At 34.1% G+C, this 17,743-nt stretch overlaps 1 protein-coding gene across 12 annotated transcripts in view; it reads right to left on the bottom strand.

Annotated features, from left to right (window-relative positions):
• Nbea (neurobeachin) overlaps positions 1-17,743 on the bottom strand; it is a 525,681-nt gene that overhangs the window by 266,597 nt on the left and 241,341 nt on the right. For all 12 annotated transcript variants that reach the window (XM_048341508.1, XM_048341507.1, XM_048341505.1 and 9 more), the window contains 2 exons: positions 16,745-16,809; positions 690-798 (listed from right to left, as the gene is read on the bottom strand). In XM_048341508.1, the coding sequence (XP_048197465.1) occupies positions 690-798; positions 16,745-16,809 (174 nt within the window). The remainder of the gene's footprint in view (positions 1-689; positions 799-16,744; positions 16,810-17,743) is intronic.

Genomic DNA, 17,743 nt, shown 5'->3' on the forward strand with positions numbered 1-17,743 from the left:
GAGACAAGTAAGTCTACTGTCTCCTTGGACCAGTGAAGCAGAGGCTATGTGTATGAAAGTGATAACAGCTATGTTTCTGTTTTATGCTATTCATCCAGCTAGGTCAGAGATCACTAGACCTAGACATAAAAGAACTCAACAAAACTGGAATTGTGGGCTATGATTTCTAGCTACACCACATGTATGGCATGTGTATCAAGAAAATAAATTTGTATTTATTGCTGCCAACACCACTGGGAGTCCAGCACTGAGCATCAGGTCATCAAATAGCTCTGAAACACTTTGTGTTGAAGATTGAATGAACTCAAATATTGAAAAAATGCTATATGTAAAATTTTCAAATTAAGAGATTTACTGAATCATAAAATGGACTCATACCTATTTAGTGGTGTATAAACTTCCTCAGGATTAAAACTTCAATAAGTGGATTATAAATTTTGATTTGCCTTTAAGAGTAAGAAGAACTTTAATCTGCAAATTAGGCTCAGGGCAAAAGATTTTCTTCATTTCATGATCAAAATGGAAATAAACTAGTGCTCTTTTAGAATCTACTAAAGAACTTAAATATAGGACCTGAAATATGTTATTTTTAGAAAACTTTTCTCAAAAATTAAATTTAAGTAAGGTGGAAAGTAAGTAATGGATGATTTGTGATAGGAAAATAAAATTTAAATATCCTTAAACCTTACCTCAAACTCTGCATGTTTATGTACATCCTCAGCTCTTTGTCTGTTCAAAATAAACTCTGCTTCATTTGCAACACGAACTATATGGTCCTTCATAGCATGGCACAGCAATCTAAAAATAAATACTTTTGGAGTTAATGTCTTTGATAGCTTTGGTTAGTCCAGTTTTATTCAATAGTCAAATTTTATTATTACAAATATTTCTGCACAAATCTTAGGTTAAATCTATGTTACCTAAAATTGATGTGTTTTAATTTATGATTTGATCATAGTTGACAATGCCTCTCTTAAACAGTGTCATAAACAAATGATTCAGTTCCAGAAAAATAGTTAACACAATCAAAAATCAAGGATTTATGTGGATTGCATTACAATCAGTAAGCAATATAATTTACCATCTTAGAAACAACTTTTCAACATAAACTGGTTTACTGTATATTAAGAAATTTGTAGAATGGATCCTCAGTTGTGTTGGTATGGATGATAGGGCTAAATGAGGACTAAGTACAGAAGGGTTACAGTTCCATACATAGGATAGTGAGTACATTTCTTATCCAACTTGTTACCTACTCCCTCATTCTTTCCTTCCCCACCTCCCCTCTCCTCCCCCCCCATGACTTGTACAGTTGGTTTACACCATATAGTTTTACGAGTATTGCTGTTGCATTGGTTTGTCTTTTTATCATTTGTCATTTGATTTTATTATTCTCTTTCCCTTCTCCAGTTCCAATGCATGTATATACAATATCCAGGGTACTAAAATCAGTTATATTGATATCAAGGGTAAAACCATGGGAAACACACATATTCTTTCGCAGAGTTACTTTATCATTGTTCCATCTAAAAGTGGAGTCTTTAACATATTCTTAGAGGTTTTCCCTGTGACTTAATATGTCCAAAAGAATGCAATATAAGTGAGGCTAGGACTCAAAAAACAAACAAACAGAATTTGAAAAACTACTAACCAGTATCTACAACCTAAGGAGTACAACTTCATAAACTTATGAATACAGATACAGAAATCCTTACCAAATACTGGCAAACCTAATGTGGCACCACATAAAAAGCCTGTATCTCACGACCCAGAAGAATTTACTCCAGGTTGGTTTTCTACATGGAAGTGAATCCGTGTGATACATCACAGTGACAGAATGATGGAGCATGGGGACCTAAATGTTTCTCTTTCTAAATAATATTCAGTACTGTTTAGTGATAATTAAAAAATAATTCAAGGAATAGAAGTAAACTTTCTCAGTCTTAGAAATTTTGTTAGCACAGAGAAATACACAGACAAAGAATCTCACAACTAGCACTACGCTTACTTGTGAAATAGTGAATGCATTACACGTTCACACCAAGATCCAGCAGCAAATCTTAATTGACCACTCTTACCAGTGCTATTGATCATTGTAATGTAAGGTTCTAGATAAGTACATTAAGCAAAAACAAGAATTTAAAAATTTCCAAATTGAAAAGGAGTAAAAGTTTCTATTTACCAAAAAGAGATGACCAATTTTTTTTCAATATTTTTATCAATACTCCAAATCAATCAAAACTAATGATTTCAAGAAAATTGAAGTATACAAAGTTGAAGGATATACAAAAATCACGTGCATATGTATATACTAGAAATAAAACAACTAAAGTAAAATAAGAAAATAGAACTATTTGCAATGTTATAAAAGAATGCTAGGCAGTGCCGGCTCATACCTGTACTACTGGTTTCTCAAGAGGCCCCAAACTAAAGGGTCTAGGTTCATGGGGTTCGAAGTCTGAGAGATACTATCTTCAATTGACTAGTAAAAAGCCAGGTAAGAGATGTGAGTCAAGGGGTAGAATGCCATCTATGAGCAAGCAAGGTGAGGCACTGAGTTCAAATCTCAGTACTGCCCAAAAATTGTTATTAAATACATGGAGAAGTTAGGATGATAAAGTAGTTCAGCTGTTACAGGAAGCAATATGAAATAACTGTCTCATGAGCCAGCAATGCTACCCTTATTTTTATACCCAAAAGAACTGAAAGTAGGGAGAGACTTGAAAAGTATTTGTTTGAGCCAGGTGTCAGTGGCTCACACTTATAATCCTATCTACTCAGGAGGCTGAGATCTGAGGATCACAATTCAAAGCCAGCCTGGGCAGGAAAGTTCCTGAGACTTTTTTCTCCAATTAAGCACCCAAAAAGCTGTAAGTAGAGCTGTGGCTCTAATGGTAGATAGTAGCTTTAAGCCAAAATGGTCAGAGACACTGCCTAGGCCCTGAGTTCAAGCCCTAGGACTTGCATGTACATATATTGCTTTACTACTGATCCATATAGGTGCATTTTTATAGCAGCCAAAAGGCCAGAGTAACTCAGTGTCCATTGACAGATGAATAAACAAACCATGGTGTGTACATACAATGGAATCTAATATAACGAAATTCTAATACTTAATATAGCATTGAAGCAAACTAGTCATAAGAGAACAACAAATACTACATGGATCCACTCATATGAGGGCCCTAGAACAAAGCTGAAGGGATAGAAAGCAAAATGGTGATTGTCACAAGTTTGAGGGAAGACAAATATGTGGGGCAGAAAATGAAGGATTAAGAGCAAAATGGATTTGAAGAACTGGACATGAGAAGTCAGTAGCTTATTTTTTCCATGGGTGGGACTCATGAAGAAGAGAAAGCTGCAAAGACAAGGGATTATGATCTGAAAGAAGATCAAAGTTTAAAGATTTAAGAAGTACAGCCATTCATGACTAGTAGAGTTATTTTCTCAAGAAAGCTAGAATTAAAATTCTCTACAATTAAAAAGGTCAAGGAATTGTGAGCTATTGTAAATGGCTTTTCATGTGAATAATGAAGCAACTCAGAATGATAGGATGCCTTTTCTCACTGTCCATAAAACAAGATAGTTTATTTGGCATGGGATTCAAAATGCCAGACAAAGGATAGATTTTCCACTAACTGACACATTTACTATTCTGTCTGTGGCAATTCTTGGGCTATCCATTCCCTACCCCACTCCTAATGTTTCTGTGCTTTGCCACTCACTGCTTTGTTCCAGGGAATGGTACCTATTAACTATCCAGACTACGAGCCTTTCCCTTCCTGCTGTCTCCTGCTAATTCATTTATGTTTTGTAATCTGCACCAATTTTTCCATATTAGATTTGTTCCTGACTTTCTTCAGTCTTCAGCATGTGCTGAATAAAGAAACGGAATTGAATATTTCCATATCTCACATCTCCTCTTTTAAAGTCTATCTAAAAAATGTAAGCCAGAAATTTCATTTAAAGTTAATATTCACAGTTTATACTATGGTCTGTCTCTGTCTTACAGGCTCACCTCCCACTTCCACTCCCCCTCTACCTCTTCCTTCCCTCTCCTCCCATTCCCTTCCCTCCTCCTGTTGGGACACATCAAAATGAAACATCCTTGTGCAACTAGTTGATGTTAATTAAAATGCAGAAAAAATAAGGATAATAATTATAAAAATTATGCTGTCATGAGGCTAGGCAACATCTAAGGATGAATACTGACACCTGTAACTATTATTACATATGTTTGAATTTTCCATCTCACCCTTCACACATGTATACTTTCCTTACATTTTAAAGCACAATTGGCTTGTGTGTGCTTATGTATATTTAGAACTACAGTACCTTTACAATGGATTGTACTATAACAGTTTTCATCTTAATATGCGTTTCATTTGACATGAGCACAGTCATTCCAGTTTGAGATCTGTTTGCATGAAGTCTATTTTCCCATCATTTTTCTTTCAATTATTTCTGTTTTTTTTGAAAGTTGGCATACCAAAGTTGGTTTTATTTTATGTTAATGTTATTAATTTTTTAAAGTTTCCAGAAGTTTGATGAAATTCCCAGTATATAATATTTAAAGGGTAGTCATAAAAGGCTAAATACCAAAAAGATTTGTTCTTGCTTTTTTCTTTTCAAGATAAATCCAAATGATATGACACATCAAAATATTTGTGTTTTTAATCTGTTTGCTGTAGAAAGGTTATAGTTGAATCTTAAAAAAAAATCCATTCTAGGGCTGGGAATGTGGTTTTATGGTAGAGTGATTGCCTAACATGCATGAAGCCCTGGGTTTGATTCCTCAGTACCACATAAACCAAAATAGCTGGGCGTGGCACTGTGGCTCAAGTGGTAGAATGCTAGTCTTGGGCAAAAGCAGCTCAAGGAAAGTACCCAGGTCCTGAGTTCAAGCCCCAAGACTGGCAACAAGCAAACAAACCCAACAATAACAAACAAACATCTAAAATCAAACAAACAAAAAACCAGAAAAAATCCATTCTATCAGAATGCTTTGTTTCATTTACTTGTAGTGTAGTCACTCAGATATGACCACGAAAGACTTAATTTTATGTCATTTTGCTATTTATTTTCTATACAATATAAAATATACTTTTTCTTATATCCTCTCTTCTTTGTGATAATTTATCCACACACTTTATTTTTCTAGTAATGCCTTCTTGAATTGCAATTGACATTTTTTCTACAATCGAGTTGGATTAATACAAATTTAATTTAATAGTAAGAGAGCTGTGCTTCTTTATAGCTCTGCCTTTTTTTTTTTACCATCTTAGAATGTTATTGTCACAAATTATGGATTTTATTGCATTGTATATCCCCAAACTCTTATTTATAATTACTGCTTTCTATACTGCTTTTACGTCAGAAAGAATAATGAGTTACAAACAAAAAAATTGCATTGTACTATTATCATGCGCCACATAGTTAGATTTCTTGGCATTCTTTATTTCATCGTATGATTCAGGATATTCTATTACATCCTGTGCTTTCAGCATAAAGGTTTCTTTTTAAGTAAGGTTTGCTAACAGGGAAATTCAAATGGTGATTAATCCAGGCTTTGTTTTTCTGGGAGTATCTTTATTTTTCCCTCAATTTTACAGTTTTGCTGTATGTGGAATTTTTGAAAGTCTACTACAGATGGCATCCAAAGTTTGTAATAATTCTTAATCTTGATGAGTATCCCTTCATATCCTGGACTCACTCACTTACTCACTTTCTCTCTCTCAATTTAAGAATTTCTCTTTGCAAAGTTTCATTATAAATGTATATGTGGATATCTTTTATTTATACTGCTTTGAGTTCCTTGAGCTTCTTGAATGTTCAGATTAATGCTTCTCATATTTGTGAATTTGGACAATTTTTTAATATACTGTATATGACTCTTTTTTTCCTTTCTAGGATTCTAATTATGCATATGTTCATTTAGAATCCTACAGGTCATTAAGAGTCTTCATGAAGACTCTTCCTTTTTCTTCTGTTCTCATGAGACAATCTGTATGGTTGATTTGTATATCTTCTTTTGTGTAGTGTCTGTTCAAGTTTTTTTTCCCAATTAGAACAACTTCCTCTTTTTCTTTAAAATTGCATTATGTTTTAAGGACTTCTGTAGTTACAGTGCAAGACATTACTGTATGTTTTATAACACACACTCACATAAAGTTCCACAACCCTAAGTTCATTGTCCTTCCGTTTATGCTTATGCCGTTGAAATTCTTTAAATTTTTCTTTAGTATTTATAAGCAATAAACTTATACTAAGGATGTATCTAGAGTAGTATTTATTTTCTAAGTAACTAGACATTATTACTGTGTTGATCCATTATAATTTGCTATGTTTTCCACCTTGCTTTATTTAAGTTAAAAAGGAGATTCAAGATGCATAGTATTCATAAACTGCTGAGTGACAACTATTTTGTAAAACTACCTAAAAATAAAACTATATTTTAGAAAGAATGGAGATAACTTACTGCCTTCCTCAAATGTAGTCATTTTCATTAGCCTCTAGTTCATATTTTCACTTTTATTGGAAAATATGTATGATTTATTATTTCTTCTTCCTTAATGAAAGGTAGTATGTGAGATAACTTTATTCTGCATCTTTCTCTTATTCCAGCACTGATATAATCTCCAGTGAGTTATGTACTTGGGACTTTATTCTACAAAACGTGCAAATTTTTATATATGAGAATTAAGTAGAAACCTGTTCAACCCAGGTTCAACAAAGTGTTCAATATGATAAATGGCAGTCCTCTACTGTCCCTAAAGTCCTTCTTCCATCTGTTGTTCTTGGGGCATGATGCTACAAGATAAAAGTCTCATCAGACTTTAGGAAACAAATCTACATAGGAAATTAGGAGAGTGTAGATCATGTTGATGTAAAGGGTCAGTAACTCTTTGTGTGACCATAACAGTCTAGAATTTTGGATAAACCATTTCTAGTCTTTGTATCAGGAAGACCAATCAAGAGAACAATTCAGTGATTCCAGGGTTTATTTCTCTAACCATAACTTCCCCTTAGAACATTGATTTTTATGGGTTCTGGAAATAAGCCCCTGCTATAAAAGGACAACCTAGGTTGGTCTCTGGGTGCCATAAGTATCTCAGTTCAGCCTAAATCAACTAATCATAAAATAAATAAAACAGTCCATTATTTCCATGTACCAAAGAGTTTAGAGATTTATGCAGGAAGGTCATATGGGGCAGAGATGATCCAGGCCTTGTCTGTTTATATTATTAAGTGCTTGATTTTCTCTTCTCTTGCACTGACCTTTTTACCTTTATACCAATACCATACTATCTTGACTGTTGTAGCTTTAGAACAAGTTTCAAAATCAATTCAGCTCTTTCGTGGTTGGATTTTCATATAACTTTTAACATCAGCTTGTCAATTTCTATAGTACATGAAACAAAAGGAAACCTCCAAAACCTGCTGGAATTTTTATAAAGATTATGTATATCAGTGTGAGGAGAAATAATATCTTCATAATGACTGGTCATTGTATCCACAAATACAAATGTCTTTGTAGTATGCTTTTCCATATTTTAATAGTGCTATAATAATGTTTCTATTTTTATTTCATTATCTTCTATAAACATTACCATAGAATCATTTATCCTGTCATTTTGCTGAACAGATTAATTATAGTTCCCCTTTCCAGGTATCCTAGGATTTTTTTTCTTTTCCAAGTGAACTGGCTAAGTCAAATGCAAGACACAAGTGGTGAATAAAAAACATTCTTGGGGCTGGGGATATAGCCTAGTGGCAAGAGTGCCTGCCTCGGATACACGAGGCCCTAGGTTCGATTCCCCAGCACCACATATACAGAAGATGGCCAGAAGCGGCGCTGTGGTTCAAGTGGCAGAGTGCTAGCCTTGAGCGGGAAGAAGCCAGGGACAGTGCTCAGGCCCTGAGTCCAAGGCCCAGGACTGGCCAAAAAAAAAAAAAAAAAAAAAAAAAAAAAAAAAAAATTCTTGGCTTCCCCTCCCCCCCCGGAAAGCATTTGTCTTTCACCATTAAGTAAGATATTAGCCATGTTTCTACAGATGTCATTTATAGTGAAAACTCCAATTTCATTTCTACCTCAGTGAGACTTCTTATAAGTAGGTACTTTACTGTCTAATACATTTTCTGAATCCAGGAAAATTATTGCATATTTTTTCTTTTTTAGTCTGATGATCGGGTGTCTTGCACTGATAAACATTTCAGAATGTTATAACATTTGTGCATCTTCAGAAGAAATACTTCTTATTCATGATATAACTTTTTATAGGTTGCTAGACCTTGCTAAAGATTCTTCAGAGATGTTCATGATGATCATGAAATACAGTCCTTGAAATCTCTCTGGAGTAGGTATAAAGGTTCAGAGATTTTATAAGATGAGTTGTAAAATGTTTTCTACTACCTCTGCGAGTATTTATATTGTGTTTTGGTTTTATTAGAATATTTTTTATTATCTTTAAGTAGTTGTACGAAAAGGTTGTCATTCAATAAAGTGGTTTATGAATACAACTTGCTTTGACTAAATTCATTCTTTTAAACTTTTTTACTCATTCTAGAAGACTTTACATATACAATTTCTATTCTTAAAATATTTAAATTTTTTTCTCATCTACTTTGCTCTTAAGATTTTTTTTTTTACATTGTGCCGCAATTACAGAAATCTACACTGCTGTTTTGTTTGTTTGTTTTTTGGTGTTTTTTTTTGCCCATCCTGGGGCTTGAACTCAGGGCCTGAGCACTGTCCCTGGCTTCTTTTGGCTCACGGCTAGCACTCTGCCAACTTGAGCCACAGTGCCACTTCTGGCCCTTTCTATATATGTGGTGCTGAGCAATCGAACCTAGGGCTTCATGTGTGCGAGGCAAGCACTCTTGCACTAGGCCAAATTCCTAGCCTCTAGACTGCTGTTTACTGGATTGTTTTGAAGTATTTTTGAGTAAAGCTTTTAAAAAAGAAAACGGTAACAATCTATACACTTTGTATATACAGATAAATGTAAAAAAAAATCTATCAGCATCAAGAATCAAGTGGAGGGGCCGGTAATGTGGCCTAGTGGCAAGAGTGCTTGCCTAGTGTACATGAGGCCCTAGGTTCGATTCCTTAGTACTACATACACAGAAAAAGTCAGAAGTGGGCGCTGTGGCTCACGTGGTACTAGCCTTGAGCAAAAAGAAGCCAGGGACAGTGCTCAGGTCCTGAGTTCAAGAATGGCAAAAAAACAAAACAAAAAACACAACAACAATCAAGTGGATAAATGGTTTGCATTTAAAAGTCACGGAAGCACTGATTATTTCAATAGCAAAGCTGAAAGGCAAATTATATTAAGAGTATGTCCATATCTGTTTTATTAGATAAAACATAAGTATATTTTTGTTGTTCTAAAATCTTAATTTTTCATGATTAAAGTTGAGATGATTTTTGTCTTTTTGATCACATACTATGTGCCTATACTTATTTGGATCACTCCACTAGAGCCTTTCTCCTCAGGCTGTTAAAATCTTTACATAAATAGCTTTACATTTAGTCATACATTGCCTATAATTTTGAATGGCTTAAGTTACTTCTGTACATACATTCTAATCTCTCAATTCTACATTTGTTGGAAATAAAAGACCACATGCATGTGTGTGTGTGTGTGTGTGTGTGTGTGTGTGTGTATTACATGGATTATCAAAATCTTGATTGTTTACTGTAAGCCAAGAACAACAGAAATAAGAATATACACGATAGAAATAAATGCACCAAATAGAGGAAACACTTTCATAATTAGCATTTTCTACTTTCTAGTTAATATAACACCTGAGAATTTTGTGAAATATTATTTTTCACAAAGCTAACGTGCTTAAAGGGAAGTATATATAAAGTTTTTCTAAAAAAAAATATCATTAAATACTAATTTGAAATACTATTTTAAACATAGTTATCATGCGATTCCAAATAAAATTTTGTGATGACTAATGTGAAGGTTTGAATGTGACCCCTCTGATCATGTCAATGAAAAAGTATTGAGAGGTGTGACCTTTAACAAGTGAATAGGTCATGGAGGCAGAACCCTCATGACTAGATTCACATTACTGCAAGAACAGCTTTGTTATGAAAACAAGTTCAGACCCTGTTTGCTGTCTCCTGACCTATCTTTGCCTTTCCTTCACGGGAAGATGAGCAAGAAGGAACTTGCCAGAAGCTGGCATGTCAATCTTGCACTTCTAGTATAGAATCATGAGTCAGTATTTTTTATTATAATATGTTCAGTGTCTAACTTATTATAGTAACATAGAATGTAACATGAGAACTAATTTTAAAATACATTTCCTTAGGTCTTGAAGTCTGTTATTAACTGAGATTTGTTTAATTTTAGAAATATATTTTACGACATCATCAATGTCTAAAGTTATGTCCATAAATCAGAAACACCCTTTAAGATCTATACAGGTAATTTTATAAAACTGTAAGACATTTTTACTTATTTAATAATTCAATGCTTACTAATTTATCACATATATATGCAAACATGTAGGAAGAAAACACAATAGATCAGAGTACACATGAAAAACAGAAGACTTGTCAGATACTGTTGATTAGAAATTTAAAAAGAGTATCAACTCTAAAAGAAACCTTCCTCATTTTACAGATTGGAGGTTATTGGTATTTTTGTGTTTGTCTTGCTGATTTTATTTTTGCTTTTGCCAAATCAAAAAATAAAACAAACTCAAGCAAACCAAAGCTTATTGGCTTAAATTTTAAATGCATTTGTTAAATAAACTAACACTTTCAAATTGGGGCTGTGTAATTACTGAAGAATTATACTTGGATGCAATAAGCTCCTCATCTTAAAATCTTGCCATCAAGTCATATGCATTCTCCCTTGTTTAAAAAAAAAAGGAAAAAGAAAAGAATAAAATAATAGCCAGAATCTTGTGAACTGGAGGTTAAACTCAATGCCAACCATGAAAACACTCTGGCTTATGATGAAGCCACCTCACTAATTATATCTCATATTCTTGCCAAAAGAATAAAAAAGGTTAATTTTAGGCAAATGATTAATTTATTTCCAAAGATCAGTCACATACCACACTTTAAAAGTCTTTCTTCTGTCCCTTATTCTTCGTTTCATATTTTAATAATTTAAATTCCAATTATTATTGCCAAGATATTATAGGCAATTTTACATCTCATTAACCTTGCTTTGTTTTAATTATAAAGATCCTTTGTTAGATTCCTTTAAATGATCCAGTTTATAATTTCAGCCTGTCCTGGGGAGTACTTTAATTCAGCTGCACATTCATCAACTGTTTTTGTTCTGTTAATTGTAGACAACTGCACAATTGCTTTCTCCAGCTATGATTGATGAATTGTATTCTCTAGTGTAGCTGTTAAGTAGGATAAACATTTATAACAATTTCCACTTAAAGATTTTTATCTTCATTCCTACAAGGACAAATTAAAGACTGATGTTCTAACAACCAAGGGAAAGTGAGTATTTTTTAAAAGAAGTTTTATTTTTAAACAACTGAAAAAGTTAAAAAATACTATCTGTTCATGCAAATGAGATAAAAGCATGTATAAAGTACCTAACTTGTGTATAGTAGGCATTACAAGGCCCCACATAAGCAGATTCATGTGTCTTTACAATAACTGTATACTATTTTCAACAGAACTGTTTGTGTAGTGTGTGTGTGTGTGTGTGTGTGTGTGTGTGTGTGATCATACTGAGTTTAAACTCAGGAATCATAGCTGTCAGGCAAGCACTCTGTTGCTGAGCCATAGCTTTAACCTTTTTTCCCTCTTGTTAATTTTCTGGATAGAGCATCATACTTTTTATCTGGGCTATACAGACTGTCTTTTAAACATGTTTACAGGCTCACATGTCGTGGTTCTCCATGAAGGCAGAAGAATGACAGCCTTGAGCTATGATTGTCCTTACTTATACCTACTTCATGGTTGGGAGTACACAATGCCTGGCTTGTTTAGTGTGATTGAGCTTTTGCTACCTTTTCCCCCTGGGTTGGGCTTCAACTGTGATCCTCCTGTTCTTTATCTCCCAAGAAGCTGGAATTACACATTTGTGCCACATTGCTGGCTCCTAGTATGAATTTTCTAAATTTAAATGATGACTTAAACAAATTTAGAGTCAAAGAAAATTTGAATGGGTATTTTATGTAATATTTATTATTTTATATAAACATTACTTTCATTCTTAAGTTCCAATAACTATCATAAATGTTACATGTGTTATTCTGAACCTTTAGTGAAACTGGAAAAATGCTACAATATTTTATTTTATTTTATTTTTTTCAAATGCTACAATATTTTATGCTATACTCTAAAATAATGGTCAGCTTTTTTTATTCCTTCTATTTCCATGGCCACTATTCGTTCTGACACTATCATCTTTAACAGGATCCCTTCAAGTTTACATCAATTTGCTGTTTCAATCTTCAGCCCTTCAATCTACTCCCCACGCTGTAGGTTACCCTCAAACCTGAGGGTCTGCAGAGACCCTCAGCAGAGCTTACTTACCCTTTCATGGCATGATCTATGCTGATAACTCATTTCCTTATGCAGATGTTGGGCTGAGTGAAAATACCTCCAAGTCTTTGAACTACACCCTTGCCTAGAATTTAATTTCTCCCCCATACTCCTATGTTTTTCCTTTACTGGTTATTTCCTAATCATACCCCAGGACTCATCTATGAGGGCATTCTCTTAGCACAGGTGCACTTTTTAAAATCCCTACTCTGCAACCTAGTGAAACTCGATACCAATACTTTCTTTACTTTGTTGCATTATTGTATGCGATGGCTGCTATTTGCTCCTCCTACCCCCAAATTTAGAAGAATACCTGCCTTGTTCATCTCTCTAATGCATTATTTTCTTGTTACTGTTTGTTATCCAGTAGGTGCTGAGCAGATATTACATCATTAGTCCTTGAGTGTGTTCTGAAAAACTGATAGCTTATTATGATTTTGTTATTATTCTCAAATCAATTTTTTAACAGTGGAAACATTCTTTAACTGAAGGAATGTCATATGTTCTGATCTTTCAAGCTCATCTTAGTTCCTCCAAAGACTGAGTCATGTTTATTTTCAAGAGATATCGGGTACAGTTCATTAATTGGGCTTCTTTTTATCTCTACAAGAATTAGGGTCAAGATGATGACCATTTCAAAAAATTTCTTCCAGAATCTTTGGATTCTAAATTCTCTAGCAATTTCCTTTAAGATTATTTTCTAGAACAGAGGAAGCTGTTATATTTTCAATTTCTGACACCATCTCTAAAAATGGAAGAGTTAAAATCAAATCTACTCCTTTTCTACTGCACTCAAGAATAGTACAGATCTGTGGATTATCCCAGAATATTCAACTCTAGGCGCATGTTCTCAAGATAAAATCCTTTTAAGGCTGGCCATTTTAGCAGAGTACGAGATCTCACACCTGTAATCCTACTCAGCAGGCTGAGATTAGAGGATAGAAGTTTGAATCTAGCCTGGGAAAAAAGTAATCAGACTCCATCTGCAAGTGAGTCAAGTGATAAATCCCTGGACCTAAGCAATCAAGCCAAATGAGAACATGAGGCTGAGTTCAATGCAAGTTCAAGTCCCAGTACTGAGAAAACCCACAGAAGAATGACCATCTTGATATACCAAGTGAACCTGAAAATTGTAAAATTCAGTATAACTAAGACTTTGCTAAGTTCAATGTACTTTAATTATCAACTCTTCAGTTACTAGTACCCTATGTATATTCTTATCCAAATTATCATCACTTTCAATTCCTTTAAGTATCATATTTGTTCTTAAATATATAAAAACTCATACTGAACATATTCTGGGTAGCAAATAGCATTTGTTTTGCACATGTCTTTCTCCACAAGACAAAAATAAATACATAAACAAACAAACAAAATGTGGCACAAAGCACAAGATGGTGAGAGCTTCTGGTTTCAATTTTTAAAAACAATTATAAATAAGCTCTATTTTCAACTTCTTTGTAAATATGAAACAAACTCAAACTATACAACTGAAAAACTAAGCTCTAGAAAAGCTTAAAATCTCCTGCATTGGCAACTATTCCACCACTCTCTTTTTCTGCTAATATTTCCTGTCAGGCTTAGGACTTGAACTCAGAGCCTGGGTATTGTACCTGAGCTTTTTTGCCAAAGGATAGAGCTCTACGACTTAAGCCATAGCCATGTTTCCAGATTTTTGGTGTTAAATTAGTGATAAGATTCTTAAGTCTCATGGACTTTCCTACCTGGACTGGCTTAAAACCAGGACCCTCAGATCTCAGCCTCATGAATAGCTAGGATTACGACTATGAGCCACTGGAATATGGAAATATCCATAATTTCAGTTTTAGTGCCTAGAGATTAAATTTTTGTTATCTTAAAAGGGTTAGTGATCATGCTGGACAATGGTGGCTCATGTTGTAAACCTTTCCATTCAGGAGGCTGAGATTTGAGAATGGCGGTTTGAAGCCAGCCTAGGCATTAAAAATCTATGAGACTCTTATCTCCAACTAACCACCAAAAAACTGGAAATAAAGCTGTGGCTCAAAGTGGTACCACTGGGCTGGGAATATGGCCTAGTGGCAAAGAGTGCTTGCCTCAAAGTGGTACCACTCTAGTCTTGAGCAAAAAAGCACAGAGACAAACCCCAGGCTCTGAGTTTAAGACCAATCACTGAAAATACACAAAGGGATAGTGATGGCAATTTTATACTTTCACTCACAGTTGAAATAAAATATTAGCATATATGTGAACCAAGAGCTAATTTTAAAATTGATATGACACTGGAGGTATTTTGTATTTTCCAATCATCTTTATATAGATATCTTACTACCAATTTTTATTACAATTAGGTTTTGTGTGAAAAAAGTGAATTTATTATGCAAAGTATTATTTATGTTATGAAAGTTGTCCTGAATTTTTATGTTATAGTAAGTGAATAATGTATTTTAAATATTAGATGTATATTACTATGACTGATAAACATGCTATGGGATAGCAAAATGGGGACTATACAATCTGATGATATGTCATAAAATCAGAAGTTATTTCTCAGAACACAGTGCAATAATGTCAGAAAATAAAAGGAACATTTAAGTTAGTTCTTAAAAATACATTAGCATCAAACATATATGCTATTTTTTCATATAAGCTATTTTTGAAGATAAAGATAAATTTTATAGGCATTATTATTTCCTTATCAATCTAATTAACTGTGGTTGTAAATAAGAAATAAATAGGCGGGCTGGGGATATGGCCTAGTGGCAAGAGTGCCTGCCTCATATACATGAGGCCCTGGGTTCGATTCCCCAGCACCACATATACAGAAAATGGCCAGAAGTGGTGCTGTGGCTCAAGTGGCAGAGTGCTAGCCTTGAGCAAAAAGAAGCCAGGGACAGTGCTCAGGCCCAGTGTCCAAGCCCCAGGACAGGCCAAAAAAAAAAAAAAAAAGAAAGAAATAGGCAATACCAAATGCTCAGTAATGATTTTCCATGGAATATCCTACACTGTATAGGAAATTAAAGTTGTAAAGGATTCAGGTACTGGGTTTATAGACACTACACATGCAAAATGGAAAAGGACACATTTGTCCAGTTGTCTCCACTATCCACAAAGTATTGCAAAAACCATAGTTAACTCCTTTTCATAAAGTGATAACTTCAAAAATGTTTTCAAATATTATACTAAGTGAAGTGAGCCAGACCCAAAGAAACATGGACTCTACGGTCTCCCTTATTGGGAATAATTAGTACAGGTTTAGGCAAGTCATAGCAGAGCATCACAAGGCCCAATAGCTATACCCTTATGAACACATAAGATGATGCTAAGTGAAATGAACTCCATGTTATGGAGACAATTGTTATATCACAGTTGTAACTACTTTCAATGTCCCATGTGTATCTGTAGCTTCTATTATTGATGATGTTCTTGTATCGCCTTCCTGTGGTTGTACCTACACTATCTCTGTAATCTTATCTGAGTATATTGGAAACCGTGTATACTGGTATTGGAACTAGGAAATTGAAAGGGAATACCAAAATTGAGAGACACAGGGTAAAAAAAGACAACTACAAAAGCAATACTTGCAAAACTGGTGTAAGTGAACTGAACACCTCAGGGGGGAAAGGGTAAAGGGGAGGGGGAGGGGGGTACGAGGGACAAGGTAACAAACAGTACAAGAAATGTATCCAATGCTTAACCTATGAAACTGTAACCTCTCTGTACATCAGTTTGATAATAAAAATTTGAAAAAAATATAATTTCATTCATGGCATTATTAATAAAGATACTTGTAAATTCCTAGCCAAGACTGTTACGATTTTGGAATTGAACACACTTCACGTTTTCAGTTAGATTGTGAGTGCATAAGACACTTATGTGAACTGATGGGAAGCTGAGGGCAAACGCTGAGCATAGTCTGAAAACAGATGGGATGGCAGATGGGACTGCAGACCGGGTTCACTTGATCTGTATATAACAACTTCACTGCTCAAATCTCTAAAACCTTATAAAATTCATTCCTTTATTTCATATATGCCTTTTTCTCCAAGGAATAAATAATATTTACTATTTTGAAGTTTGTTGATTTAAGGTTTGCATATCTATGTGATACATTATTTAACTAAAACATGTTTACTTATACATTTTGAGGACAGATGGTAGAAAAGAACAAATGCCCAATGGAATAAAACACACACATAGTTGTCTAAAAATTGTAAAATTAATTACCTTCCTTCATTGATGAGTTCAATAAATGCAAGCCCTGCATTCTTCTGAATAGAATTTTGCCATTCCTAAAAAGGAAAACCAAAGGAAATATAAAAGACCAGATAAATGAGCATGCACATGCAAAACGAGTTAAGGATCCCGTCATTGTTATTAATACATTATGGATTATTTTGTTTACAAATGTCTTTAAAAGATCTGATAATAAATGTTATTTTTATAAGAAATGAAGCTTTAAAAAATAGTCCTGTAACATTCAGCCTAGAAGGCTTGTTGCAGGTTCCCAGATTTCAGGCTTGACGTAGACTGAAATGGAAAATGAGATCACAAGTACAGAGGTTTTGTTGCACAATCTACCCTTCCAGAAAGGATGAATATATACATAAGGAACAGAAATATTTTGGATAGAAAATTTCAGTCCCTAATGGAGATTTTTTTTACTAAAGTTGTGAAAATAAGTTGGAAATACAACCTATATATTTACATCGACTGGGAAATTCAGTAATCCAGATATACATGCATTGCAAATAACTGCAACCTATGTAGGAAAAGTTACACATAAAGTCTTTTGAAATGTACAAAAATACCTTAAACTGAAAGTGTTACTAAATGTAAAATAGCCTCTATGCACTAATTTGGGACATATTTGTGACTTTGGCAGTGCTGCGTGGTCAGGGTCATCACGTGAAGATAAATGTCATGTAGTAGTTTACATTAGGGAAGCATATTATTTTGTACTTTTTTATGGGATAATGAGCATACAATTTAAACATTTTTTTGCTGTTTGTAGTAATTTAAACCTTTTTTATTTAAAATATAGCTGGTACAGATATTTTTAAGTAAATAAAATTGTAACTACATATAAGTGGTCATTTGCTCTGTCCATGAATTCAGCTTCTGAGAAAACAGTCTTCATGTCAATTCTCCACTTTAGTACTGGATCACACTCCCTGTGAAGGCTTTGCATACCACAGGAATAGATCCTTAAGAATACACTTGCGA

The sequence above is a fragment of the Perognathus longimembris genome, chromosome 3 (assembly GCF_023159225.1).
Source record: "Perognathus longimembris pacificus isolate PPM17 chromosome 3, ASM2315922v1, whole genome shotgun sequence".
Classification (NCBI taxonomy): Eukaryota; Metazoa; Chordata; class Mammalia; order Rodentia; family Heteromyidae; genus Perognathus; species Perognathus longimembris.